Source organism: Macaca mulatta, chromosome 15, assembly GCF_049350105.2.
Source record: "Macaca mulatta isolate MMU2019108-1 chromosome 15, T2T-MMU8v2.0, whole genome shotgun sequence".
NCBI classification, from domain to species: Eukaryota; Metazoa; Chordata; class Mammalia; order Primates; family Cercopithecidae; genus Macaca; species Macaca mulatta.
The window spans coordinates 80,577,331-80,604,582 of record NC_133420.1 but is presented as its reverse complement, the minus strand read 5'-3'; the positions used below and the strand labels follow the sequence as shown (position 1 = coordinate 80,604,582).

The 27,252-nt window shown below is 36.7% G+C and overlaps 1 protein-coding gene across 5 annotated transcripts in view; it reads left to right on the top strand.

The window, feature by feature from the left end:
* The window catches only part of ADAMTSL1 (ADAMTS like 1), a 956,812-nt gene that overhangs the window by 638,318 nt on the left and 291,242 nt on the right, over positions 1 to 27,252 (top strand). For all 5 annotated transcript variants that reach the window (XM_077966031.1, XM_077966030.1, XM_028835141.2 and 2 more), the window contains one exon: positions 3,012 to 3,248. In XM_077966031.1, coding sequence (XP_077822157.1) covers positions 3,012 to 3,248 — 237 coding nt within the window. The remainder of the gene's footprint in view (positions 1 to 3,011; positions 3,249 to 27,252) is intronic.

Here is a 27,252-nt window from a genome sequence, read left to right as displayed (position 1 = left end):
GTCTTAACATTTTAACTTCATTGTTTTACCTTTGACTGCCTTTAGGTCTTATTTGTTTTAGGAAAGGTGGGAAGAACCAACACAATTTATTGAACAGAAGGGAATCACAGGAGACTCTGTAGAGGTTTTGTGTCTGTACTAAGATGATATTGCATTATCAATTGAAAAACGTAATTGACACTTTTCTCAGAATAGGAAAAGTGAGAAAATGTTTTCTGGTTCATATTAAGAGGTCTCTTAATTATATCTTCCGCTCATTAAGGCAGAGGTGATTCAGCCTGACCCTTCTAGCTGTTTCACTTGTATAGAAAAAAGAGGCAAAGGAAATGTTAAGAGAAGTTTGGAGCCATTTCAAACAATTTCGTCAATGTTCTGCTTTATTGTATTTCAGTATAATAAAGTTCTGTACCTTCAGTACAATGTACTCTAATTCTTCTGTACTACTGAGGAATCAAGTGACTCCTGGGATGATATGTATTATCAAATGAAAATACTGTATTTAAACATTGCTAAACTGTCAGTTCAACTGTAGACACTCCCATGCAATGACCAGGAACTTGTGGATCATATAAAGGTAGGTTTATTAAACATGCTAAGCAGGGGAGAGCAGAACCTTGGCAGAGACTCTATCATATCTCAAGTGGGGAAATTTAAGGAAGGCTACGTGTAGAGTTTGGGGGCAGTTGTCAGTTATAGAGTTGTCTTAGGGCAGAAGTTAGTAAGTGAGGCCTAGGCAGATATTGGTAGAATTTGTACATTAGGCAAGTGGAAGTCTTGTCTTTGGAATGTGAGTTCATTAAGAGCTAATATTAAACCAGTTTCTCTGTGCTCTAGAACATATGGTCTGAAAGGAGCTGGTGTTAAACATTTAAAGTTGTTTGTGGCCAGTTGTGGTGGCTCATGCCTGTAATCCCAGCAGTTTGGGAGGCCGAGGCAGGTGGGTCACCTGAAGTCAGGAGTTCGAGACCAGCCTGGCCAGCATGGCAAAATCCCGTCTCTACTAAAAATATAAAAAAAATGAGCTGGGTGTGGGGACATGCACCTATAATGCCAACTGCTCAGAAGGCTGAGGTAGGAGAACTGCTTGAACCCAGGAGGCGGAGGTTGCAGTGAGCCGAGATCATGCCACTGTATTCCACCCCAGGAGACAGAGTGAGACTCCATCTCAAAAATAAAATAAAATAAAATAAAATAAAATAAAGTTAATTTGTTTTGTATGTCATGGTTTGACACAATTTACCTGTGTTGTAATTCATAATATAGTTTTGCTGGTTGTAGTTTTTGTTTTATTTTACAAAATAAACAAGTCAATAGCCTGCGCAGCACACATATTTATTTATTTATGGATCTTTAAAATTTTAAACTGCATCCTATTATCTAAAAAATTAATAAGTAGTAAATTTTAATCATACTCTTTTCAGACAATATTCCAAATGTTAAGCCTTGCTGGGTGCCTGTGTGTCTATACCTATGTTATATACATTATTCTTTTCCTTTACTACTATGTTTTATTCACTCTGAGAACACATAATACTAACCCTAAAATGTCTTTTACATTCTTTATTGTATTTTGAACAATTTCATGTTCACCCTAAATGAATATTTGTTTCTACCCCACATTGCCTAGAAAGAATTTGTGCTCCCTCCATTACCAGAGCTTTATATGCTATTTAATAGTATCACTAATGTTTTGGAAAAGAGTCAAAATTTTCAATCCTGTTCTTAGAATGTTTATTTAAAGGTAAAGAGATTTTCAGAGAAAGAAACCTTATATAAGAGAACTCTCACTATGATAATGCAGTAACAGGGAACTGCTGAAGGCCACATGGAAATCCTTTATTTAAAACAAAAAATTAGAATAAAAGCCTTTCTACAGCTGGAGAGTCGACGACAGTCTTCCACAGTAAATTTTAATCTGAAGGCTTGTAGAATAAGATAAACCATCAAAAAGCCTTTCCAAGGGATAGGCGATATTTGCTATTTTAAAATTAAATCTCACTTGCTTTTACTGAGATTTATTATTCGTTAGATAATGGCCATTGTTAGCCATAGTTTTACATTTTAAATTGCCCTTTATGAAACTTCATCAAAAAGATTCTTATTTTTCCATTGATCTGTAACAATATAATTTAAAACTCAAATTGAGAGAATCTGCTAATACTCCATCCCTTTGTCTTCTGTGGCCTCATTAAATAATCATAGTAATAGCTACCATCTACTCAGTATATTCCTTGTGCAGATATTTGGCCAGCATGAGCTCATGAACTTCTCACAACAACCTTGAGAGTTGTGCAGAGTTATTGTCTCTGTTCTAACACAAGACGAGGCTTCCCTGTGTTAGAATACGGCAATAACTCTGCACTGCATTGCAGCCAGCCACTCGTCTAAGGAGGAAGTCCATGCTCTTTCCATTCTGCTATGCTGCCTTAAGCCAAAGAAATTCATATATAAATGGTTTCGTATTTTTTGTTCCCCATGTTTAATTCTAGATACTATGCAGCCTAAGTCCTAGACAAAAAGTTACAACTCCACAAAAACTTTTTGAATGAAATTATTGTAACTTTTTACTGCTAGTTATTCAAATAAAGAATTGTCATAGCTCTCAATATCAGAACGGAAAGAGACAAATAATTTCAACTAATCCTCCGACTTTACTAGATTCTACTTATGAGGAAGTCAAAATGATAGCACCATGTGGAAGAATTCATGAACCAATAAACAACTTTCAAAAAATGTATGTCCCAACTAATCAGAATATCTATTTCAAGCCAGTTACTTTTCCATTTAAACTCAATCAGAAAATGTATTTTGAGGTGATTACTTTCTCAGATTTCTACATTTTGAAAGCCAAATAATTATATAAGCTCTGAGATGATATTATAAGTTCCATCTGTCATGACCAGGACATTTGTTTTGCTTTCTAAGGTCTAAGCAGACCATATAGCTGCTCTGGTTTCGTATTGGGGGTATCCTCCTAACCTTTGTTTGTCCTTTCTCTCTTTTTTCTCCAGGACTGCCCACCAGAAGCAGGTGATTTCCGAGCTCAGCAATGCTCAGCTCATAATGATGTCAAGCACCATGGCCAGTTTTATGAATGGCTTCCTGTGTCTAATGACCCTGACAACCCATGTTCACTCAAGTGCCAAGCCAAAGGAACAGCCCTGGTTGTTGAACTAGCACCTAAGGTCTTAGATGGTACTCGTTGCTATACAGAATCTTTGGATATGTGCATCAGTGGTTTATGCCAAGTAAGTGCTGATTTGTTTTCATTCAACTTGTCCAGAGGGTTTGAGTGTCTTTGTGTAAATAGTTTACATAGTCTCACTCTCTGAATCACTCATATTTATACTTTTTAGAGTTTATAAATGGTGAAAGATTTGAAAATTAAGGTGTGATTTCAGTGAAAAGTACAAGCGTTGTATTGCGTGAAGGAAAAGTATACTAGAGTTAATTTTCCTTCCTTGAGTGTCACTTGAATATAAAAGAATAAAAATTTTTGAATAGTGTTTATCAATTATGTACTAGACTTTGAAATTACCCCCATATTGGCTATTCCTAAAGTGTGTGTGTGTGTGTGTGTGTGTGTGTGTGTGTGTGTGTATTTAGAAGCCTTGATTTTCATTTACTCAGTTTCAGAATAAATCAGGTAAGATCAATTCGAAAATCCCCAAGTAAACTATAGGAAAACTCGCTACTTTACTATAATTTCCATTGTATTGAAAATTCAAACAAGAAAGTCATGAAAGAGCCAGCTAGGTTGGACTTAAGCCAGTTAAATCTTTAAAACAGGGTTACAAAAAGATTTGATTTCTGGTATCCATCCATTCATCAATGTCTACTTTAGGTAGGGAATTAGTAAGGTGAGTAAGAGTTTGTATGTTTGTCATGTCTTTGCCATCTTTATTTCAGGTCCACTTTTTGGATTAGGATGACCAGTCTAGTTTTTGGAGCAAGCAGTTGCTATTAGTTTTCTGTGTGCTATATTTGACTATATACTTTTATATTTCATGAAGCAGACACAAAATTTTGAGAATATTTGCCTTTTGCAATATGATATCAGCTGAAATTTTCTCTCTTCAGAATCTGTAATATCATGGCTAGGAATATAAGAGAAATATAAAATATGTTTTAGTAATTTGTTTCAAATTCATTTTTTTTAAAACGTAACATCTATATTTGGATGTAAAGGCAAAAGCTACAGTGTACATGACTATAAGAGATCTGAGATGTCAGGCAAGGTTTTATGTATACAAGAGGGAAACAGACATAGTCAACCTTCATAAAGTTTAAAATCAGAGACAGAGAAACTGGTGTCATATAGGAGAATGCAGATGATGAAACATATCTGAAGGTTTCCTTATATACAAGAGATATATGAATTTCAGGTGTAAATTCAAATGTGAAATTTTACTATTTTAAAGCTAGGAAGGGCCTTAGAGTTATTCAGTCAACATTCTAAAAGCAATATATCTGAACAAATCATTTCTGATGTTTGCTATTTACTTTCTCCTCCAGGACTCTTAGTGGTATTGAAATGGAATTATGGAATCTGAAAAAAACTTTAGGAATAGTAGAGAATTGTAAAGCAAATAGATTTAGAAAGGGGGCTGTGTTGTAGGGAATGGCAAACAAAATAATAATAACTCCCTATGTATGTATACTGTTTGAGTGAAAGCAAGGAAGATTTCCGTTTTAGAAGTGAAAAAACTGAGGAGCAGAAAATATGCATGATCTTCTGAAAGCTGTATGTTCGGTCATGCCAGAAATCGGACTAAATTCCACATCTCCTGAGATCCAGTTCAATGTTATTGCTACTCTATTACCCTGCTGAATGAACCAAAATAAACAAGACAGCTCAGCAAATTAGGTTTCATTTGTTTCTTTTGCATGGGAGTTCAATGTGGCATATTTTTTCCTAAACTAATCCTGCCAGCAGGCCTCATGTACCTTAGCAACTGAAAGATAATCCTATCTTAGTTGCTAAGGAATAAATTTCATATATAATAAATATGGAGTGATAGTACTGGACTTTGGGTTACAAGTGTAAACATGCTTTAACTTAGATTCTTATGAGTATGACAGATTTGGGAGCAAATGTAAATTATACTGTATTTGAAAAGCATTGTGACTTTTACATAGAAATAATGACTGGTTATTATTATTATGTTCTTCATTTATTTGTCTTGTTAGAGGCAATCATGTAGTAAAGGCGATGGAAAGACAAAGATTGCATTTAAGCACTAACAAGACATTTAGTTTGGCTGGAGAGCCAGATAAGACCTAGCTATGCAGTAAGAAGAGGGAGGTAGTTTGGGAGAGAATCATGGAGGCTTGAATGGCAGACAGGACTGTGGTAAACCATGGATGACCAAGAAAGAGTTAAATGGTGAAAAGACATAATCAGAGCTCTACTTTAGAAATATTATTATAGGCCAGGCACAGTGGCTCACACCTTTAATCCCAGCACTTTGGGAAGCCAAGGAGGGCGTATCACCTGAGGTCGGGAGTATGAGACCAGCCTGACTAACACGGAGAAACCCCATCTCTACTAAAATACAAAAATTAGCTGGACATGGTGGCGCATTCCTGTAATCCCAGCTACTCGGGAGGCTGAGGCAGGAGAATCACTTGAATCTGGGAGGTGGAGGTTGCAGTGAGCTGGAGATCTGCACTCCAGCCTGGGCAATGGAACTCCGTCTCAAAAATAAAAGAAAGAGAGAAAGAGAGAAAGAGAGAAAGAGAGAGAGAGAGAGAGAGAGAGAGAGAGAGACAGAGACAGAGAGAGAGAGAGAGGGAGGGAGGAAGGGAGGAAGGGAGGAAGGAAAGAAGGAAAGAAGGAAAGATTATTATAGCTACTGTTGCAAGAAGCTTGAAGTGGAAGGCTCTGGAGGGAGAGACCAGCTTCACTGGAGGCTTTTACGGTGGGAAGTGAGGCAAGGCATGAGCTTGGGCCAGGACAATGATAGCAGGAACAGAAAGAAAACTGAGTCTAAAACCAGGAAGGAGTTTTCATTTTGATTATAACAGAGGGTAGAAAGCAATAAATCAAACATGCTCAGAGGATCAAAAACTGCAACTTAATATGGATTTGTAAGGGATGTCATCTTGGATTCTGTTTTATCACTACCATCACAGCCTGTGTCTTCATGATTAAAACCTATTTAAATTTTACAAAATGAGTAGAGAAACAGAGGATGACAAGATGATAGAGGAATAAAGATGAAATACTTACCTGCGGTATGTACTCTTTCAGAAGAACAAGGATGAAGATAGCAAAAGAAAAGCTGAAAGACACTGCTACCTCAAAAAAAAGAATTTAAATATATGAATTCCATTCTACTTAGACAATAATCCTTCATTTGAATTGCACCTGAATATTGATGATAATTATTTTCAGACTTTGGCAACAAACATTGAGAAAAAAACCTTATTTTTATTTTTTTTTAAAACATGGTCAGTAATCTTAAAGCTAACTTTTATTTTATTATTATTATTTTTTTGAGATAGAGTCCCGTTCTGTTGCCTAGGCTAGAGTGCAGTGGCATGATCTCAGCTCGCTGAAACTTCCTCCTCCCGGGCTCAAGCAATTCTCCTGTCTCAGTCTCCTGAGTAGCTGGGATTACAGGCACATGCCACCATGCCCAGCTAATTTTTGTATTTTTAGTAGAGGCGGGGTTTCACCATGTTGGCCAGACTGGTCTCGAACTCCTGACTTCAGGTGATACACCCACAAATGTGCAGTTTTCATAAATGGCTTCTCCTAGTTTCCTGAAAAAAAGTCATTTCCCCTGCCCTATTTTTCCCTTTTCTTCCTTGTCTACCCTATTCATTAGGGATTCTTAGCTTTTTCTCTGGTTTTATTGTTGTCTTATTATAATTTTGGGGGGTAAACTGCTTCAAATACTTTTTAGCATAGGCAGATATAAATCACAAACTACAAGTAAATGAATATTTGGATTTGCACATAGTCTTACCTTGATAGAAAATGACAACATAGCTATAGAGATTTGTCATTCATATGCACTAATTTATTTCAAGTATAGCTGTTTAATACTCTTCAAAGAGCCACATTCTCAAGACTGGATCTTTAACTCTTAAAGAGAATCATAGAGTCCTGGACTTTTTAGAGCCAGAAGATAGCTTAGCAGTTCACAGATACTGCTTTTACATTGAGAAGGAAACCGAGACCTGGAGACTGTCCTGAGATCAAGAATAATTTGGGTGACATGTATTTATTGTAAATTTGCTTCAGGAAAATTCCAGAATCATCACTATTTATGATATATACCTAATTCTTACCTGGTAATAATAGAGCATCATACGAGGTAGTAGTAGTAATGATAATAACTTCCATTTTTGAGTGACTACCATATCTAGGTAGTTTTTTTTTTTCCCAAATATTCACAGTTCTGCATGTTAGACATCGTTATCCTTATTTCACAGATGAAGAAACTGGAAGCTCAGGTCGATTTTATATGTTGCCCAGAGACTCCCAGTTCTGTCTGAGTTCAAAACTCCTATTCTTTCCAGTGAGACCAGGTATATAGAGGCTCAGACCATTTGGTACTGGTCCCCAGATTTGGCCACCTATCAGAAACACCTGGAGAGCTCTTAAAAGACACAAAAGTCCTGTCTTCCAGAAATTCAGATTTCTTAATTCTATGTATTGAAAACACCTTTCTTATGATTCTATCATGGCCAGATTCACTTAGACTGGAAAGCAGACAGAATTTAAAATCAAAAGACATGAGTTGGGGTCAGGCGCTGTGGCTCATGCCTGTAATCTGGGCATTTTGGTAGGCTGAGAAGGGTGGATCACCTGAGGTCCAGCGTTTGACACCTGCCTGGCCAACGTGACATAACCTTGTCTCTACTAAAAATACAAAAATTAGCCAGGCATGGTGGCAGGTGCCTGTATTCGCAGCTATTTGGGAGGCTGAGGCAGGAGAATGGCTTAAACCTGGGAGGCAGAGGTTGCAGTGAGCCGAGATTGTACCACTGTACTGCAGCCTGGGTGACAGAGCAAGACTCCATCTCTAAATAAATAAATAAATAAATAAATAAATAAATAAATAAATAAAACATGAGTTTGAATCTAGCTCCTCTTTAATGAACTGTGCAGCCTCCCTAAGCTCTATTTTTCAATCTGTGGAAAATGGATTGTCTCCTAGACCATAGTGTTCCAAAGTGAGATAATATATGTGAAAATGTTTAATAAAGTGTAAAGTGCTGTAGAAATGTAGAAGACTCTGAAAATTTTGAGTTGGAAAATACATTACACTAGTGGTTCCCTATATAAGATTTTATAACTCTGTAACATTTCAAAAAATTTTCCAGGATGTGACAAAGTAACGAACTTCTTAATTGGTTAGGTAGTGACTTTAAAAAAACAAAACGAGAACTCCTACCGTGTACTATCCCCATCATCACTTCACAATTGAAACGTTCATCACAAGAAAGTAGTAAGAAGCTAATTTCAGAATAAAAGACAATTCTTTGAACTGGAGATAGTTTGCCTTATGAGAAAGTTACTACCCCTTACTTTACTCTTTTTTTTTTTTTTTCCAGAGCACAGAAATTGTCACTAATAGCGCTTCACAGCCCAGCGTTTGAAAGCAGGGCCTTTGAGATCATCTAGTCCAGTCCCAGGAAATCATTGTATGATTTTCCCTGGAGCCTATGGCTAGTTAATGACAGACTAGAGGTCAGACAGTACTGGTGTTTATCAACGTTTTCTAACTATGCTCCCTACAATATTTCTTCAGTTTATCCCATGGGCTGAGATTTTGTCTAGCTGTAATTCTGTCGTTAATATTATGAAAACAATAGGTTTAATGAATATACCTTTTCAAACCACTTTCTCCTCCTTTCCTTTTCTCCCTCCTAGATTCTGATAATCATCCCCAGGGGGTCATTGTGTTATCCCTCTTCACCTTGCATCTCAGACTGAGAAACACTGGGATTCTTATTTGTTCATTATCATTCTAGACTAGATGAAGTTGGAGAGAGGGCTGAGCTAGGGAAGCAATTTATCATTGTATGAGTAGTTAAGGACAGAGGCTCTGGAATCATACCATCTAGGTTGGAATCTAAGCTCCACCACCCGTTGGCATGTGCCTTTGAGCAAGTTCCTAAGCCTCAGTTTTGCCATCTGCAAAATGAGGATAATAATTTTAAGAATAGGATTAGAATGAAGATTAAGTAATCAAATGCATTTAGAGTGCTTACTATGAGTTTGATAAATACTACTAGTATTAATTGTATCCAAGTTATTTCTTATCTTTTTCTTTTCCTTCCTTACAGCCTTTCTCAGTGCATGATTTAATATGGTTAGACATACGAAAGGGGTACTGACTTCCCAATGAATGAACAGACCTTCTGTTAATTTCTTATTGCAGTCATCTTTTGTAAATAGCTCCACATTGTCCAATTATCAACTCCTGATCCAGGGCAGTGAATTACATCCTGTACAGAGTTAATGAGCCATCACAAATAGGATCAGTTCTATTAGTACTGCTGTTATTCATTTATTTTCATTATCCAAATTACCCCTATTTATATTTGTTGTAAAGCACAAAGCTGGTTTCTGTTTTAAATATATTTTTTAAAAGAGTAGCATAAATTTACAGATAGAACATCTGCTGCTGTTAAAAATAATTTTGAGGTTATTTTGAAAGCAAATAGAGAAAACTATGTTTTATTTTCATAATTAATAGAATTCATCAGCTGATGCCTAATATATATCAAAAGAAAAAGTATGATTATAAACAAGCCTTTTATCATGAATCTGCATATTTATAATATTGCTTATTGCTATTTCAAATAATTAAGCATTTCAAAAAGGAAAAGAATTCCTTTCAAGTAATGCCTTATTTAATATTATTTTAAAATGAATAATACAGTACAGCAATAAATTGAATCACAGAGTTTTGATGTCTATACTTTATTCTGGCAACATTAAAATGAACCATACTTCTAACAAAGAAATTCTTTTCATTTTTAATAATTCCTGTGGTGAGTAGTTTGAAATGAATTGAATGGAATGATTATTTCTCCATCTCTGTCTGTGACCTAAGTCACTAGTATCAAATGTCCTCCAGTTATTCCAAAGGTGATGATGTCAGAAATAAGGTGTTGGACATTTTTTTCTTCTATACTTTATAATCTAATTCCACATGGAAGCATGGTGTTGCTTAAAATATTTAATGCACAGTCTTTCTTATTCTCCTCTTTTCATAACATAGTAAAGATAAAACTAACTACTGCTAACTAGTTGAATTTCCTTAGTTTCAGAATCTTGTTTATGCATTCTTCCAACAATCTGCTCTATGTTGATTATTGAGGATATAAAATTGATTAAGGTCTCTTTCCATAGGAATGATACATTTTTAGAGTTATTGTGAAAAACTTTAAAAAATTCATTTGTCTGACAAATTTTACTTAGGAATTAACAGTATGCTAAATACTGAAAATACATTAATGGATAAGAAGGACAATCCCTGTGCTTCCAGAATTTTCACTCTGAGAGGAGATAAATAAATAGGAAAGTGTACTGTAGTCACTATACTATATTCCCCTCACTGTAAATGGGAAGCTCTTTCTAAAATGCAGATTTGGTTGATTTCTCATCTGCTTGAATCATTTCAATTGCATTTTTTTTGCCTTCAGGTTAAAAAAAATCCCAAATTCCTTTACATGGTGTCTTAAAACAACAGAAATTTATTCTCTCACAGTTCATGAGGCCAGAATGCAAAAATCGAAGTGTCATCAGAACCATGCTTTCTCTGAGGCTCTGGGTGGAATCCTTTGCCTCTTTTGCCTCTTCCTAACATCTAATAGTAGCCATCAATCCTTGCTGTTTCTGAACTTGCAGCTGCATCACTCTAATCTCTGCCTGTGTTATCAAATGGCATTCTCCCCTCTATGTCTGTGTCTTCACCTCTTCTTATAAGGACAGCAATCATATTAAATTGGAGCCCACCCTAATGGACTATGAATTCATCTTAATTTGGTTACATCTGCAAAGATTCTATTTCCTAAAAAGGTCACATTTATAGGCATCAGAGGTTTTGACTTTAGCAGACACAGTTCAACCCATGACAGCCAGCTGTGTGACTCCCAAATTTACGTCCTTCCCATGTGACAAATATTAACCTGATCCCAATATCCCAAAAGTTTTAACCCATTTCAGCATCAACTCTAACTCTAAAATATTATTAACTCAAAAACTCCAAATTCTATCAGCTGAATCAGCTATGGCTGAGACTTGGATGTGGTGCATCCTGGGACATCATTTGTCTCCATCTGCACACACTTGCAGCCAAAAATAAGTTATCTGCTTCCAAAATGCAACGGTGAGACAAGCAGAAGTAGATTCCCATTCCCACTCAAAAAGGGGAAAATACAAAAGAAAAAGGGATCATAGGTCCTAAGCATGTCTGATACCCAGCAGGAAAAAAGTCCACTAGTTTTCAAGGCCTGAGAGTAATCCTTGTGGCTCAATGCTTCATTCTATGTGCCTGCCAAGGAGGCAGTCCTGCCCTCTCACCTCAAGGAGGTAAAGTCAGCCCAAGCTTCTGCATCTGTGGCTCACACCTCAGAGTCATTCTTCTCTCACTTTGTCCCATCTCTGGGACATTTATTCTAGGTTGTCAGTATTTCTGCTGGTATGAAATTCTCAGAAACCACATCAATCTTTCTTGCAATTAACAGGCGTCCAAGCCATCAAACAAGGGGGTCCTCTACAGTTCTTTCCGGAATAACTGCATCTCTATTCCTGGCTTCTGCTAAGATGTTTGAGGGATTCATGAGTCACATGCCTAATTTCTTTAGCACATGGTTATCTAGCCATAACCTTGGCCCTGTTACCAAAGCACACTACCTGAACAAGCTGAAAATGTTTCAACTAATCAAGTGCTTAATAGTTCATCTCTCAGTTTATCTCTTTGCTCTCACATTTTACTATAAGTACCAAAGTGAAACCAGGCTGTAGTCATCCACACTGTGTTTGGAAATCTACTCAGCTAAGTACATAAGTTTATTGTTTGATATGGTTTGGCTGTGTTCTGACCCAAATCTCACCTCGAATTGGAACTACTACAATTCCCACATGTGGGAGGAACCCAGTGGGAGGTGATTGAATTATGAGGGCTGGTCTTTCCTGGGCTGTTCTCACGATAGTGAATGAGTCTCCTGAGATCTGATGATTTTTAAAAAGAGAAGTTTCAGGCTGGGCACGGTGGCTCACACCTGTAATCCCAGCACTTTGGGAGGCTGAGGCGGGTGGATCATGAAGTCAGGAGATTGAGACCATCCTGGCTAACATGGTGAAACCCCATCTCTACTAAAAATACAAAAAATTAGCCAGGTATGGTGTAGGGTGCCTGTAGTCCTAGCTTCTCTAGAGGCTGAGGCAGGAGAATTGCTTGAACTGGGGAGGGGGATGTTGCGGTGAGTCAAGATCGCACCACTGCACTCCAGCCTGGGCGACACAGTGAGACTCCATCTCTAAATAAAATAAAGTAAAATAAAATAAAAATAAATAAAATAAAAAGAGGAGTTTCCCTGTACAAGGTCTCCTCTGTTGTCTGCTGCCATGTGAGACATGGCTTTCACCTTCTACAATGATTGTGAGGCCCCCCCACTCCAGCCACATGAAACTGTAAGTGTAATAAACCTCTTTGTTTTGTAAATTGCTGCGTCTTGGGTATGTTTATAAGCAGTGTGAAAATGGACTAATACAGTATATTGGTATCAGTAGAGTAGGGTGCTGCTGAAAAGATACCCAAAAATGTGGAAGCAACTTTGGAACTGGGTAACAGACAGGAGGAAAAAGTAGTTTTGTGACCTGGGTCCAGAGTCCCCATGCTGTGTGCACCCTAGGGACTTGGTGCCCTGCATCCCAGCTGTTCCAGTCATGGCTGAAAGGGGTCAATGTAGAGCTCGGGCCATAGCTTTAGAGGGTGCAAGCCCCAAGCCCTAGCAGCTTCCATGTGGTGTTGAGACTGTGAGTGCACAGAAGTCAAGAATTAAGGTTTGGGAACCTCCACCTATATTTCAAAAGATGTATGGAAACACCTGGATGCCTAGGCAGAAGTTTGCCACAGGGGCAGGCCTGTCATGGAGAACCTCTGCTAGGGCAGTGCAGAAGGGAAATGTGAGGTCAGAGCCTCCACAGAGTCCTTACTGGGATACCACCTAGTAGAGCTGTGAGACAAGGGCTACCATCCTCCAGACCCCAGAATGGTAGAGCCACTGACAGCTTGCACTGTGTGCCTGGAAAAGCTGCAGACACTCAACACCAGCCAGTAAAAGCAGTCAGGAAGGAGGCTGTACCCTGTAGAGCCACAGAAATGGAGCTGCCCAAGACTACGGGAACCCACCTCCTGCATCAGCATGATCCAGATACGAGACATGGAGTCAAAGGAGATCACTTTGGAGCTTTAAGATTTGACTGCTGTGATGAATTTTGGACTTGTGTGGTGCCTGTAGTCCCTTTGTTTTGGCCAATTTCTCCCATTTGGAATGGCTGTATTTACCCAATGCCTATATCCCCATTGTGTCTAGGAAATAACTAACTTACTTTTGATTTTACAGGGTCATAGGTGCAAGGGACTTGCCTTGTCTCAGGTGAGACATTGGACTGTGGGCTTTTCAGTTAATGCTGAAATGAGTTAAGACTTTGGGGGACTGTTGAGAAGGATGATTGTATTTTGCAGTATGAGAAGGGGATGAGGTTTGGGAGGGGCTAGAGTGGAAAGATGTGGTTTGGCTGTGTCCCCACCCTAATCTTATCTTGAATTATAAGTTCCACAATTCCCATGTGTTGTGGGAGGATCCTGTTAGGAGATGATAGAATTATGGGGGCAGGTCTTTCCTGTGCTGTTCTTGTGATAGTGAATGAGTCTCACGAGATCTGATGGTTTTAAAAAGAGGAGTTTCTCTGCACAAGTTCTCTGTCTTGTCTGCCACCATGTAAGATGTACCTATCACCTTCTGCCATGATTGTGAGGCTACCCCCAGCCATGTGGAACTGTAAGTCCAATAAACCTCTTTCTTTCGTAAATTGCTCAGTCTCAGGTATGTCTTTATCAGCAGCATGAAAATGCACTAATACCTCACTGAAAGTTCTACTTTCCACTCAATGGCAGAAAATGACACAGCCAAGTTCTCTGCCACTGTATAACAGAAATCATCTTTCTTCCAGTATCCAATTAAATGTTCATCATTTCTTTCGAAGGCCTCACCAGTTACCTTTAACATCTATGATGGTTAATTTTATGTGTCAACTTGACCAGATTTAGGGATGCCTAGATAGCCGCTGAAGCATTGTTTCCAGGTGTGTCTGTGAGGGTTTTTTTTGGAGGAGATTGCCTTGTGAATCAGTGGACTGAGTTGGTAAAATTTGCTCGATATTGGTGGGCACCGTCCAATTGACTAGGGGCCTGAAAGAAACAAAAAGATGGATCCATGGATGATGCAGCAAGAAGGTCCTCACCAAATGCCAGCACCTTGATCATGAATTTCCCAGTCTCCAGAATTGTGAGGAAATAAATATCCATTTATTATAACTTACCCAGTCTCAGGTATTTTGTTATAACAGCACAAATATACTTTGGTAACATCTATATTTCTATCAACTGCCTCTCCAATCTAGGTTTTTTTCTATGAAGCACCTCAAAATTCATTCAATCTCTACCCGTTATCCAATTCCAAAGCTGGAAAGTGACATTTCATAGAAATTCATTTATTTTGTAATATTTTATTTTTGTCACCTTAGCTGGTTTTTTTGTGTATTCAAGTATTATTTTTATTCATGGAAGGGGTTCTTCTGCTATATTGACATTGTTTTCCATCTTGCTATTCCATTTATGAAGTGAAAGTTTCTATAGCTTAATAAAAAAACTTTTTGGAAAGTTGTATATGTTTAATTTTTCCTTTGAAATTATCCCAGAGATGCAAGATTGGTTCAATGTATGCAAGTCAATAAATGTTGTTCATCACATAAACAGAATGAAAGACAATAGTCCCAGATGCAGGAAAATACTTTTTATAAAATTCAACTTCTCTTCATGTTAAAAATTTAATAAACTAGATATTGAAGGAAAATACCCAAAAACATTAAGAGTCATCTATGACAAACCCACAGCCAACATTATACTGAATGAGCAAAAGCTGGAAAATTCCCTTTTAAAGCCAGCACAAGACAAAGATGCCCTCTCTCACCACTCCTATTCAACATCATATTGGAAGTGCTAGCCAGAGCAATCAGACAAGAGAAAAAGATAAAAAGCATCCAAATAGGAAGAAAGGAAGTCACACCATCTCTATTTGCAGACAACATAATTCTCTGTCTAGAAAACCACATGGGCTCAACCCAAAAGCTCCTTAAGCCAATAAACAACTTCAAGAAAGTCTCAGGATATAAAATCATTGAACAAAAATCATTAGCATTCCTGTACACCAACAGCCAAGCTTAAAGCCTGATCAGGAATGCAGTTCCATTTATGATCACACAAAAAGAATAAAATATCTAAGAATACAGCTATGCAGAGAGGTGAAAATTTTCTACAATAAGAATTACAAACCATTGCTCAAAAAAAAAAAAAAAATCAGAGATAACACAAACAAATGAAAAAACATTCCTTGCTCATGGATAGGAAGAATCAGTATCATTAAAATAGCCATACTGCCTAAAGCAGTTTACAGACTCAGTGTTATTCCTGTCGAACTACCAATGACATTCTTCATAGAACTAGAAAAAAAACTATTTTAAAATTCATGTGGAATTTTTAAAAGAGCCCCATAGTCAAGGCAATCCTAGGCAAAAAGAACAAAACTGGAAGCATCACATTACCTGACTTCAAACTATACTACAGGACTACAGTAACCAAAACAGCATGATACTGGTAAAATAACAGACGCATAGACCAACGGAACAGAATAGCCCAGAAATAAGATCACACACCTGTGACCATCTGATCTTTGACAAAGCTGACAAACATGACCAATGGGGAAAGGACTCCCTGTTCAATAAACGGTGCTGGGATAACTGGCTAGCCATGTGCAGAAGACTGAAACTGGACCCCTTCGTTATATCATAGACAAAAATTCACTCAAGTGGATTAAAGACTGAAATGTAAAACTAAATACTATTGAAAAAAACTCTGGAAGACAACGTAGGCAATACCATTCTGGACATAGGAACTGACAAATATTTCATGACAAAGATGCCGAAAGCAATTGCAACAAAAGCAAACATTGACAAATGAAATCTAATTAAACTAAAGAGCTTCTGCACGGCAAAAGAAACTATCAACAGAGTAAACAGATAACCCTACAGAATGGGATAAAATATTCGCAAACTATGCATCTGATAAACGTCTATTATCCAGCATGTATAAGGAACTTAAACAAGTTTACAAAACAAACCACCCCAAGAAACCCCATTAAAAAGTGGGTAAAGGACATGAACAGACACATTTCAAAAGATGACATACATGCAGCCAACAAGCATATAAAGAAAGCTCAATATCATTGATCATTAGAGAAATGCAAATCAAAATCACAATGAGATACAAGGTATACAAGGTGTAAAGACCAAATTAGAGTAACTGGGGTATCTATCACCGAAAACATTTAGACCTTTTCTTTGTATGGGGAACATTACAATTCTTCTTTTCTAGCTATTTGGAAATATACAATAACTTATTGTCACTATAATTTTCCCCACTGTACTGTCAAATACCAGAACTTATTCCTTCTATCTGTGTTTGTATACTCAATAACCAACTTCTCTTTACTGTTCCCCTCTTGCTTCCCTTACCAGCCTCTGGTAACCACCATATTATTGTCTATCTCAAAGAGATCCACTTTTTAGCTCCCACATATGAGTGAGAACATGCAATATTTGTCTTTCTGTGCCTGGCTTATTTCACTTAATGTAATGACCTCCAGTTCCATCTGTATTGCTGCAAATGACAGGATTTCATTTTTTATGACTGAATAATATTCCATCGTTTGTATATATCACATGTTTCATATCCATTTATTAATTGATGAACACTTAGGTTGATTATATATCTTGACTATTGTGAATAGTGCTGGAATAAACATGGGAATGCAGGTATCTCTTTGATGTAGTGATTTCCTTTCATTTGGATATATACCCAGCAGTGAGATTGCTGGATCATATAGTGGTTCTAGTTTTAGTTTTTTGAGGGTCCTCCATACTGTTTTCCATAATGAGTGTACTACTTCACATTCCCACCAACAGTGTGCAAGTGTTCCTCTTATTCTGCATCCTCACTAGCATTTGCTATTTTTTGTCCTTTTGATAATAGCCACTCTGAAGTGAAATGATATATCATTGTGGTTTTGATTCACATTTCTCTGGTGATTTGTAATGTTGAGCATTTTTTCACATGCCTGTCAACTGTTTGTGTGTCTTCAACAAATATCTATTCAGGTCTTTTGTCCATTTTTTATCAGATATTGTTTTCTTTGCTGTTGAGTTGAGTTCCTTATATACTCTGGTTATTAATTCCTAGCCAGATGGATAATTTGCAAATATTTTCTCCCATTCTGTAAGTTGGCTCTTCTCTTTTTAATTGTTTTCTTTGCTGTGCAGAAGCTTTTTAGCTTAATGTAATCTATTTGTCTGTTTTTGCTTTTGTTTTCTGTGCTTTTGAGATCTTATCCAAAAAATCTTTGCCCAGACCCTTGTTGTGGAGCATTTCCCAAATCTTTTCTTCTAGTAATTTTACAATTTCAAATCTTACATTTAAGTCTTTAATCAATATTGGGTAAATTTTATATTTAGTAAAAAATGAGGATCTAATTTTATTCTTCTGCATATTGATATCCAGTTTTCCCAGAACCACTTATTAAAGAGACTATTCCTTCCCCAGTGTATATTCTTGGGATCTTTGTTGAAAATGGGTTGGCTCTTGATGCATGGATTTATTTTTGGGTTCTCTATTCTGTTCCATTGGTGTATCTGTCTGTTTTTATGCCAGTACCATGCTGTTTGGGTTACTATAGCTTTGTGCCATATATGTATGTGTGTGTGTGTGTGTGTGTGTGTGTGTGTGTGTATTTTGTTGTTGTTTGTTTGTTTTGTTTTGTTTTGTTTTAGACAGAGTCTTGCTCTATTGCCCAGGCAGGAGTGCAGTAGTGTGATGTCAGATCACTGCAACCTCCACCTCCTTAGTAGCTGGGATTACGGGTGTCCACCACCATGCCTGGCTAATTTTTATGTTTTTAGTAGAGACGGTTTTGCCATGTTGGCCAGGCTGGTCTCAAACTCCTGAACTGAGGTTATCTGCCCACCTTGGCCTCCCAAAGTGCTGGTATTACAGGCATGAGCCACCACACCCGGTCTTGTTAACAATACTAATTCTTCTAATCCATCAACATGGAATGGCTTTCCATTTTTTTGGTGGCCTCTTCAATTTCTGTCATCAATGTTTTAGTTTTACTTATAGAGATCTCTCACTTCTTTGGTTAAATTGATTCTAAGGTATTTTTTCTTTAGTAGCTATTTTAAATGGGATTGCTTTCTTGATTTATTTTTCAAATTGATCACTGTTAATATATACAAACACTACTGATTTTTGTATGTTGATTTTGTATCCTGCAACTTTATTAGATTTGTTCACAAGTTATAAGAATTTGGGGGGAAAATCCTGGGGTTTTTCTAACTATAAGATTATGTCATCTACAAACAAGGATAATTTGACTTCTTCCTTTACAATTTAGACGCCCTTTATTTTTTTCTTTTGACTAATTGCTCTGGCTAAGATTTCTAGCACTGTTTAATAAAAGTCATGAAACTGAGCATCCTTGTCTCATTCCAGGTGTTAGTGGAAAGGCTTTCAGTTTTTTCTGTTCAGTATGTTAGCTGTGTGCTTGTCATTTATGACCTTTGTCATGTAGAGGTAATTTCCTTCTATACCCAATTTGTTGAGGGTTTTTATCATCTACAGATGTCGAATTTTATGAAATGTCTTTTCAGCATCTATTGAAATGATCATATCATTTTCACTCTTGATTTTGTTCATGGACTGTATCATGATTATTAATCTGTAAATGTTGATCATCCTTGCATCCCTGGAATTAATCCCACTTAATCGTGGTGAATGATCTTTTTAATGTATTGTTGAATTCTGTTTGCTAGTATTTTGTGGAGTATTTTTGCATATACGTTAATGAAGGAGGTTGGCCTGTAGTTTTCTTTTTGGTTGTGTCTTTGTCTGGTTTTGGTATTAGGGTAATGTTGGCCTTATTGCATAAGTTTGAAAGTTTTCTTTCCTCTTTGATTTTTTTTTAATGTTTGGTAGAATTCAGCAGTGAAGTCATTGGGTCCTGGGTGTTACTTTGATGGAAGACCGTTTATTACTGCTTTGATCTCTTTATTCATCATTGATTTGTTCAGTTTTCTGTTTTCTCCTGATATGTTGAATGTGTCCAGGAATTTACCCATTTCTAGATTTTCCAATTTATTGTTATATAATTGTTCATAATAGTCTAATGATCATTTATATTTCTATGGTGTCACCTGTAATGTTTCCTTTTTCATCTCTGATTTTAATTTTTTGAGTCTTCTCTATTTTTTTCGTTGTTAGCCTAACTAATGGTTTGTTGATCTTGTTTATCTTTTCAAAAACTCAACTTTTCATTTTGTTGATCTTTTGTATTAGTTTTTAGTCTCTATTTCATTTATTTCTGCTCACATCTTCAGTATTTATTTTCTGCTACTAATTTAGGATTTGGTTTGTTCTTTTTTTTTTCTAGTTCCTTGAGATGCGTCATTAGGTTGTTTATTTAGATTCTTTATATTGTTTTGATGTAAGCATTTATTGCAATAAATGTCCATCTTAGTATCACTCTTCCTGTAACCCATAGTTTCTGGTATGTTGTGCTTCCATTTTCATGTTTTTCAAGAATTTTTAAAATTCCTTCTGTATTTATTGACTCAGTGGCAATTCAGGAGCATGTTATTTAATTTCCATGTATTTGTATAGTTTCCAAAGTTCATCTATATTTGTATAGTTTTGAAAGTTATTGATTTCTAGTTTTATTTCGTTGTGTTCAAAAAAGGTACTTGATATAATTTGAATAATTTTGATTTTTTTTAGATTTGTTTTGTGTCCTAATATATGGTTTATTCTGGAAAATGTTCCATGTGTTGATAGGAAAAGTATGTATTCTGTAGCATTTGGATGAAATGTTCTGTGAATATCTGTTATGCCATTTGGTCTAGAATATAGTTTAACCCTGATGCTTTTTTGTTAAATTTCTGTCTGGATGATCTGTCCATTGCTAAAAGTGGGGTGCCCTACTATTTTTGTATTGCCATCTATCTCTCCTTTTAGATCTGTTAAAATTTGCTTTATATATTTGGGTGTGCTAGTGTTGGGTGCATACATATTTACTATTGTTACATCCTCTTGCTGAATTAACTCTTTTATCATTACATAATGACCTTTGTCTCTTTTTACAGTTTTTGACTTAAAGTCTCTTTTATCTGATATAAGTATAGCTACTCCTGCTCTTTTTTGGTTTTCATTTGCATGGACTATCTTTTCCCATCCCTTCACTTTCAGTGTGTGTGCCCTTATAGGTGAAGTGAGCAGTATATAGTTGGGCTTTATTATTTATTTCATTCAGCCACTCTTTATCTTTTAATTGAAGAATTTAGCCCATTTACATTTAATGTTATTATTGATAAGTAAGGACTTCTTATTTCCATTTGGTTACTTGTTTTCTTGTGATTTTGTAACCTCTCTCTTCCTTTTTTACTGTCTTTTTTTGTGGCTAAGTGATTTTTCTCTAATATTAGGTTGGTGCAAAAGCTATTGTGGTTTTGCACCATAAATTTTAAATCACTATAATTAGGCTCAAACACATTTTTATTAATCAAAATAGGAACCATTACAAACAACACATTTTGGCCAATGAGAAATAAGTTTGTTTATTCCTGTAGCATAAAAATTCATGCTTCAGGATTTGACTAACCCTTGGAAAGCATTTTCTGCATCCTGCTGGTTGTGGAGGTATTTTCCCTGCAAAGAGTTATCAGGATGCTTGAAGAAGTGGTAATCAGTTGGCAAGAGTTCAGGTGAGTATGGCAGATGAGGCAAAACATATAGCCCAATTCATTCAACTTTTGAAGTGTTTTTTGTGCAATATGCAGTCGGGCATTTTCATGAAGAAAAATTGGGGTCTTTCTGTTAACCAATGCTGGCTGCAGGTGTTGCAGTTTTCAGTGCATCTCATTGATTTGCTGAGCATACTTCCTTGAGATAATGGTTTCACCAGGATTCAGAAAGCTGTAGTGGATCAGATCGGCAGCAAAACACCAGACAGTGAGCATGACGTTTTTTCTGGTGCAAGTTTGGCTTTGGGGAGTGTTTTGGATCATCTCTCAGTCGAACCACTGAGGTGTTCTTCACTGCTTGTCATATGAAATCCATTTTTCATCACACATCACAGTCCAATCAAGAAATGGTTCCTTGTTGTCGCATAGAATAAAAGAAGATGACATTTCAAAATTATGATTTCTTTTTCTGGTCAACTCATGAGGCACCCGCTTATCAAGCTTTCTCACCTCTCCAATTTGCTTCAAATGCCAAATGACTATAGAATGGTTGATGTTGAGTTATTTTGCCACTTCTCGTGTAGTTGTAAGAGGATCAGCTTCAATGATTGCTCTCGGTTGGTTGTTGTCAACTTTCAATGACCAGTCATTATGCTCCTCATCTTCAAGCCTCCTTGAGTCCTTTGCAAAACTTCCCAATACCATACTATTTTGGTTACTATATCTCTGTAGTAAAATTAGAAGTCAGATAATGTGATTCCTCAGTTTTGTTCTTTTTGCTCAGGATAGGTTTGTCTATTCTGGGTCTTTTGTGGTTCCATGTAAATTTTAGGATTGTTTTTTCTGTTTCTGTGAAGAATGTCATTGGTATTTTGACAGAGATTGCAATGAATCTGTAGATTGCCTTGAATAGTATAGACATTTTAACAATATTGATTCTTCCAATCCATGAACATGGAATCTTTTTTCATTTTTTGGTATGTTCTTCGATTTCTTTCATCAGTGTTTTCTAGTTTTCATCATAGAGATATTTCACTTCTTTGGTTAATACCTAGGTATTTTATTTTATTTGTAGCTATTGTAAATGAGATTACTTTCTTTATTTCTTTTTCAGATTGTTCATTTTTGGCATATAGAAATGCTGCTGATTTTTATACATTAATTTTGTATCTGGCAACTTTGTTGAATTTGTTTAACAGTTCTCGTAGTTTTCTTGTGGGTCTTTAGGTTTTTCCAAATATAAGATTATATAATCTGCAAATACAGATAATTTGACTTCTTCCTTTCCAATTTGGAAACCCTTTATTTCTTGCTGCAGTTTGATTTCTCTAGCTAGGACTTCCAGTAGTATGTTAAATAGCATGTTGGAAGTGGACATCCTTGTTGTGGTTCATATCTTAAAGGCTTTCAGTTTTTCCCGATTCAGAATAATACGAGCTGTGAATCTGTCATATATACTTTTATTATGTTGAGGTATGTTCCTTCAATATCCAGTTTTTTAAGGATTTTTATCATGAAGCCATGTTGAATTTTATAAAATACTTTGTCAGCACTTGATGAAATGGTCATATGATTTTCTTCTTGATCCTGTTGATAAGACATATCATGTTGATTGATTTGCATATGTTGAACCATTCTTGCATCTCTGGGATAAATACTACTTGGTCATGATGAGTGATCTTCTTAATTTGTTGTTGTATTTGGTTTGCTAGTGTTTTGTTGAGGATTTTTGCATCAATATTCATCAATGATATTGGCCTGTGGTTTGTTTTTTAATGTGTCTTTGTCTGATTTTGGTACTAAGGTAATCTTGGCCTCCTAGAATGAGTTTGGAAGTTTTTCCTCCTCCTCTATTTTTCAAAATTGTTTGAGTAGGATTGACCTTAAATGTTTAGTTGAATTCAGCAATGAAGTCACTGGGCCCTGGGCTTCTCTTTGCTGGGATAATTTTTATTATGGCTTCATTCTCATTACTTGTTAATGGTCTGATCCGGTTTTGGATTTCTTTATGGTTCAATCGTGGTAGCTTGTATATGTCTAGGAATTCTTCTAGATTTTCCAATTTATTGGCATATAGTTGCTCATAATTGCCAACAGTGATCTTTTGAATGTCTGCAGTATCAATTGTAATGTCTCTTTTTTCACTCTGATTTTATTTATCTGGATCTTCTCTCTTTTTTTCTTATTCTTCTCTAAAGGTTTGTCAATTTTATTTATCTTTTCTAAGAAACTATTTTTTTGTTTCCTTGATCTTTTATATTGTTTTCTTCATTTCAATTTCATTTATTTCTGCTCTGATCTTTTTTTATTTTTTTCTTCTACTAATGTGGGTTTGGTTTGCTCTTATTTTTCTATTCTTTAAGATGTACTGATTGTTTATTTGAAGTTTTTCTTCTTTTTTGATGTAGGTACTTACAGCTATAAACTTCCCTCTTAGTACTGCTTATACTGTATCCCATATATTTTGTTATGTCATGTTTTCATTATCTATAATTTGTTTCAAGACGTTTTTCAATTTCCTTCTTAATGTATTCATTCACCCACTGATCATTCAGGAGCGTATTGTTTAAATTCCATGTGTTTGTATAGTTTCCAAAATTCCTCTTGTTATTAATTTCTAGTTTTATTCCATTGTGGTCAGAGAAGATGCTTAATATTATTTCAGTGGGTTTTTTTTTTAATGTTATAAGACTTGTTTTGTTACCTAACATATGGGCTATCCTTGAGAATGATCCATATGCTAAGGAAATTATGTGTATTCTGCAGCCACTGAATGAAATGTTCTATAAATATCTATTAGATCTATTTTGTCTTTAGTACAGATTAAGTCCAGTGTTTGTAGATTTTCTTTTTTCCATTTCTTGTAGATGGTTTGGTCTGGTAATGATAAATTCCCTCTGTGTTTTTTGTTTTTTGTTGTTTTTGGTTTTGGCGGTTGTTGTTTGGTTTATTTTTAGTCTGGGAAAGTCTTTAGTTCTCCTTCATTTCTGAAGGATATTTTTAGAGGTTACAAGCTTTCTTGTTGACATTTTTTTTTCCTTCAGCATTCTGAGCATATAGTCCCACTCCTTCCTGGCCTATAGGGTTTCTAAGAAGTCTCCTTCCAGTTGTATTGGATCTCCTTTATAAGTTATTTACTTCTTTTCTCTTTCTGCTTTCAGGATTCTTTTTCTTTTAACTTTGTGAATTTAATTATATCTTGGGTTATTCTTATTTGACTGAATCTGATTGGTGACTTTTGACTTTCCTGTACCTGGATACTTACAACTGTCTTCAGGTTTGAACATTTTTCTGTTGCTACTTTTTTGAATATTGTCTCTACACCTTTCTTTCTCAGTTCCCTCTTCAATGCCAGTAACTCAAATATTTGCTCTTTGATGTCCTGTAGATCCCATACATTTTGTTCATTCCTTTTCATTCTTTTTTTCTTTTCTGACTGTATATTTTCAAAGAGTCTGTCTTCAGGTGCACTGATTGTTTCTTTTGTTTGATTAATCCAGCTGTTTATGTTCTGTCTTACATTTTTCACTTTATTCATTGTATGTTTCAGCTCCAAGGTTGATTTTTAAAAATTATTTTAATTTCTCTAATTTCTCTGATAAATTTTTGAATGAACTCTCTCTGTTCTTGAATTTCGTTGATCATCCTTAAAACAGCTATTTTGAATTCTTTGTCTGAGAGATCACACCTCTCCATCCCTTTAGGGTTGGTCTCTGGCATCTTGTCTGTTTGGTACAGCCATGTTTTCCTGAATGTTCTTGATGCTTGTGAAAGAGTAATAATGTCTGTGCATTGAGGAATTAGGTATTTATTTTAGTCTTCAAAGGGTGGTTTTGTTTGTACTAGTCCTTCTTCAGAGGGCCTTCCAGGAATTCTAAGCTGTTTGACTATGGTGTTCCCTGAGCCTATCACAGGTGAAGATATCTCAGCACTAGAGGATGCTCTAAGCCCAGTCTTGCCCACAAGTCTCACAAATGCTCAGAGGTTGATGTGGCCATCTGTCCTAGATGGATCTGGGGAAGACCCAAAGAGAGTAATGGGGCTGTGTGGGAATGCTGGCCAAGGAACTGAGTGCAGAAGACTGTCCTTTTGGCCCAAGAGGGGGATCCCTGCCTGCAGGCCTCTACCCAGGTAGGATGTGTCCCTTATTGCAGTGAAAGGGGCTGGAGTTGAGACTGAGCATTTGGGGATCTTCTGTGAGAAGGAGGCTGGTGGTCTGTCTTATTGGATCAGATGAACATGCATCACCCAGCAGATCCCTGCACAGATGGGAGAGTTCCTCAACTGCAGCAGGAGAGGCTGAAGCTGAGACTGGGACCCCTTGAGATCTGCTGCGGGATAGATGCTGGAGAGCCTGGTCTTAGCTCAGAAAAGTGTACATCTCCCAGTAAGTTCCTGCACAGATAGGATGGTTCTCCTACTGCAGTGAAAGGGCCAGGGCTGAGACTGGACTCTTTGGAGTCTGCTGTGGGACAGAAGTAGATGAGCCTGTCAGGGAGGCTCAGACTGCCAGGCTTGATGTATGGACAAGTCTCCCTCTAAGCTGGGATCTTAGCTGAGGAAGGCTGGAATAGTGCCCCAGGGCAACTTTCGGGTTCACTGCCAAGACCAATGTCAGCAAGCTGATGAGCCTTTCTACCAAGGCAGTAGTGTACACAGTTCTTTCTGGACCCCTTGGCAGATGATTTTGGTTGTAGGCTTAAGGCCAAATGGGGCTGTAGCCAAGCCCCTTCAGGGACTGGGCTGTTTCTGGGCTTGAACCCAGAAGCAAGTTTGGCAGAGCAGATCTGTCAGCTGGGTATTGGTCTGCACTCTCAAAATGTCCCTCCTAGGTTATGGGCTCTGCTAGGCTTTCACAGACTCCTAACTGGATTCCAAGGCTCACACAGAGAGACTTTTTACTGTGGACAGGTACAGAATTGTTGTGGGGAAATATAAGCAGGTTACCTTCTATTCTGCCATCTTGGTGACATCATCCCCACAGAAGACAGTTTTGAAACTAAAGGAAATATGAAATCTTGTAGTTTAATATTTCCATTTACATTTAAGATATCTGAAGTCTAAGTGGGTTCAATCAATTTTTAAAAAAGGTCTGCCATGTGGGCCAAATTAGGCTCAATGGGGACATGAATGTAAGTGTCATAACATCCTGTCTTTAAGAAGCTTATAATTGTGTAGTGATGAGGTTCAAACAAAAATAACTATAATCAGCAGTACATGGTGTGGGCTTTAATTTTGTATTCAATCAGATACAAATTTGAAGTCCAGCTTCTGATCTTACTATCTGCGTGATCATAGACTAATTTACTAGGTCCTTTTAGCTTCAATTTTTTCATCTGTACAAACAGAGGTAACAATATCTAATTTTAATGAAAGCCAATATTGGCACTGAGCACTGACATGGTGCCTCAGCCTCCTGAGTAGCTGGGATTACAGGTGTGCACCACCATGCCAGTAAGGCACTGTGCTATGTAAGCATATGTCAGGCACCGTGCTATGTGAGCATTTCACATATGTTACCACCTTTAATCCTTGTGTGAACCTATGTGAGATGATATTGTTACAACTTTATAGAGGACGAAAATGAGGTTATGAGAGATTTAGTATTGTTGATTCTGATCATTCAACAGATTTTTATTGAGCATCTAATGCTAGACATCATGATAAAATAACAGAAATGCAACTATGAGTACAGGATGCAATGGGAACATACAGAAGAAGTGAAACACTGTAATTCAGCTTTGGAGAGGTAGACAAGGCTCTAAGATCCAGCTCTAGGGTCACTCTCTCTCTCAGGAACTCAGGTAAGTCAGTCAGCAAAACTCCCAGGGGAATTAATATTCATTTTCTTCTCTTGGAACCTGTTTCCTTCTTCTTTCTTTTGTCTTATGTTAAATGTCATGACCATATAGCCAATTATTGTTGAGAACTTCTCACTAGCAGAGACCACATATTACTTATCTTTAGTTTCTTTATATTATGTTGCTCAGTATGACTGCCACATGCATGGATGGAGCAACGAGTCAATAAATCTCTCTGTCGGCTATTTTTGTCTCTTGATGACCAAACCCTCCCTAAAGCACATAAATTATTCATCTTAAATATCTTTTTTAATCTTTTAATATATTTGTGCCTTGTTCTCATTTCCTTCA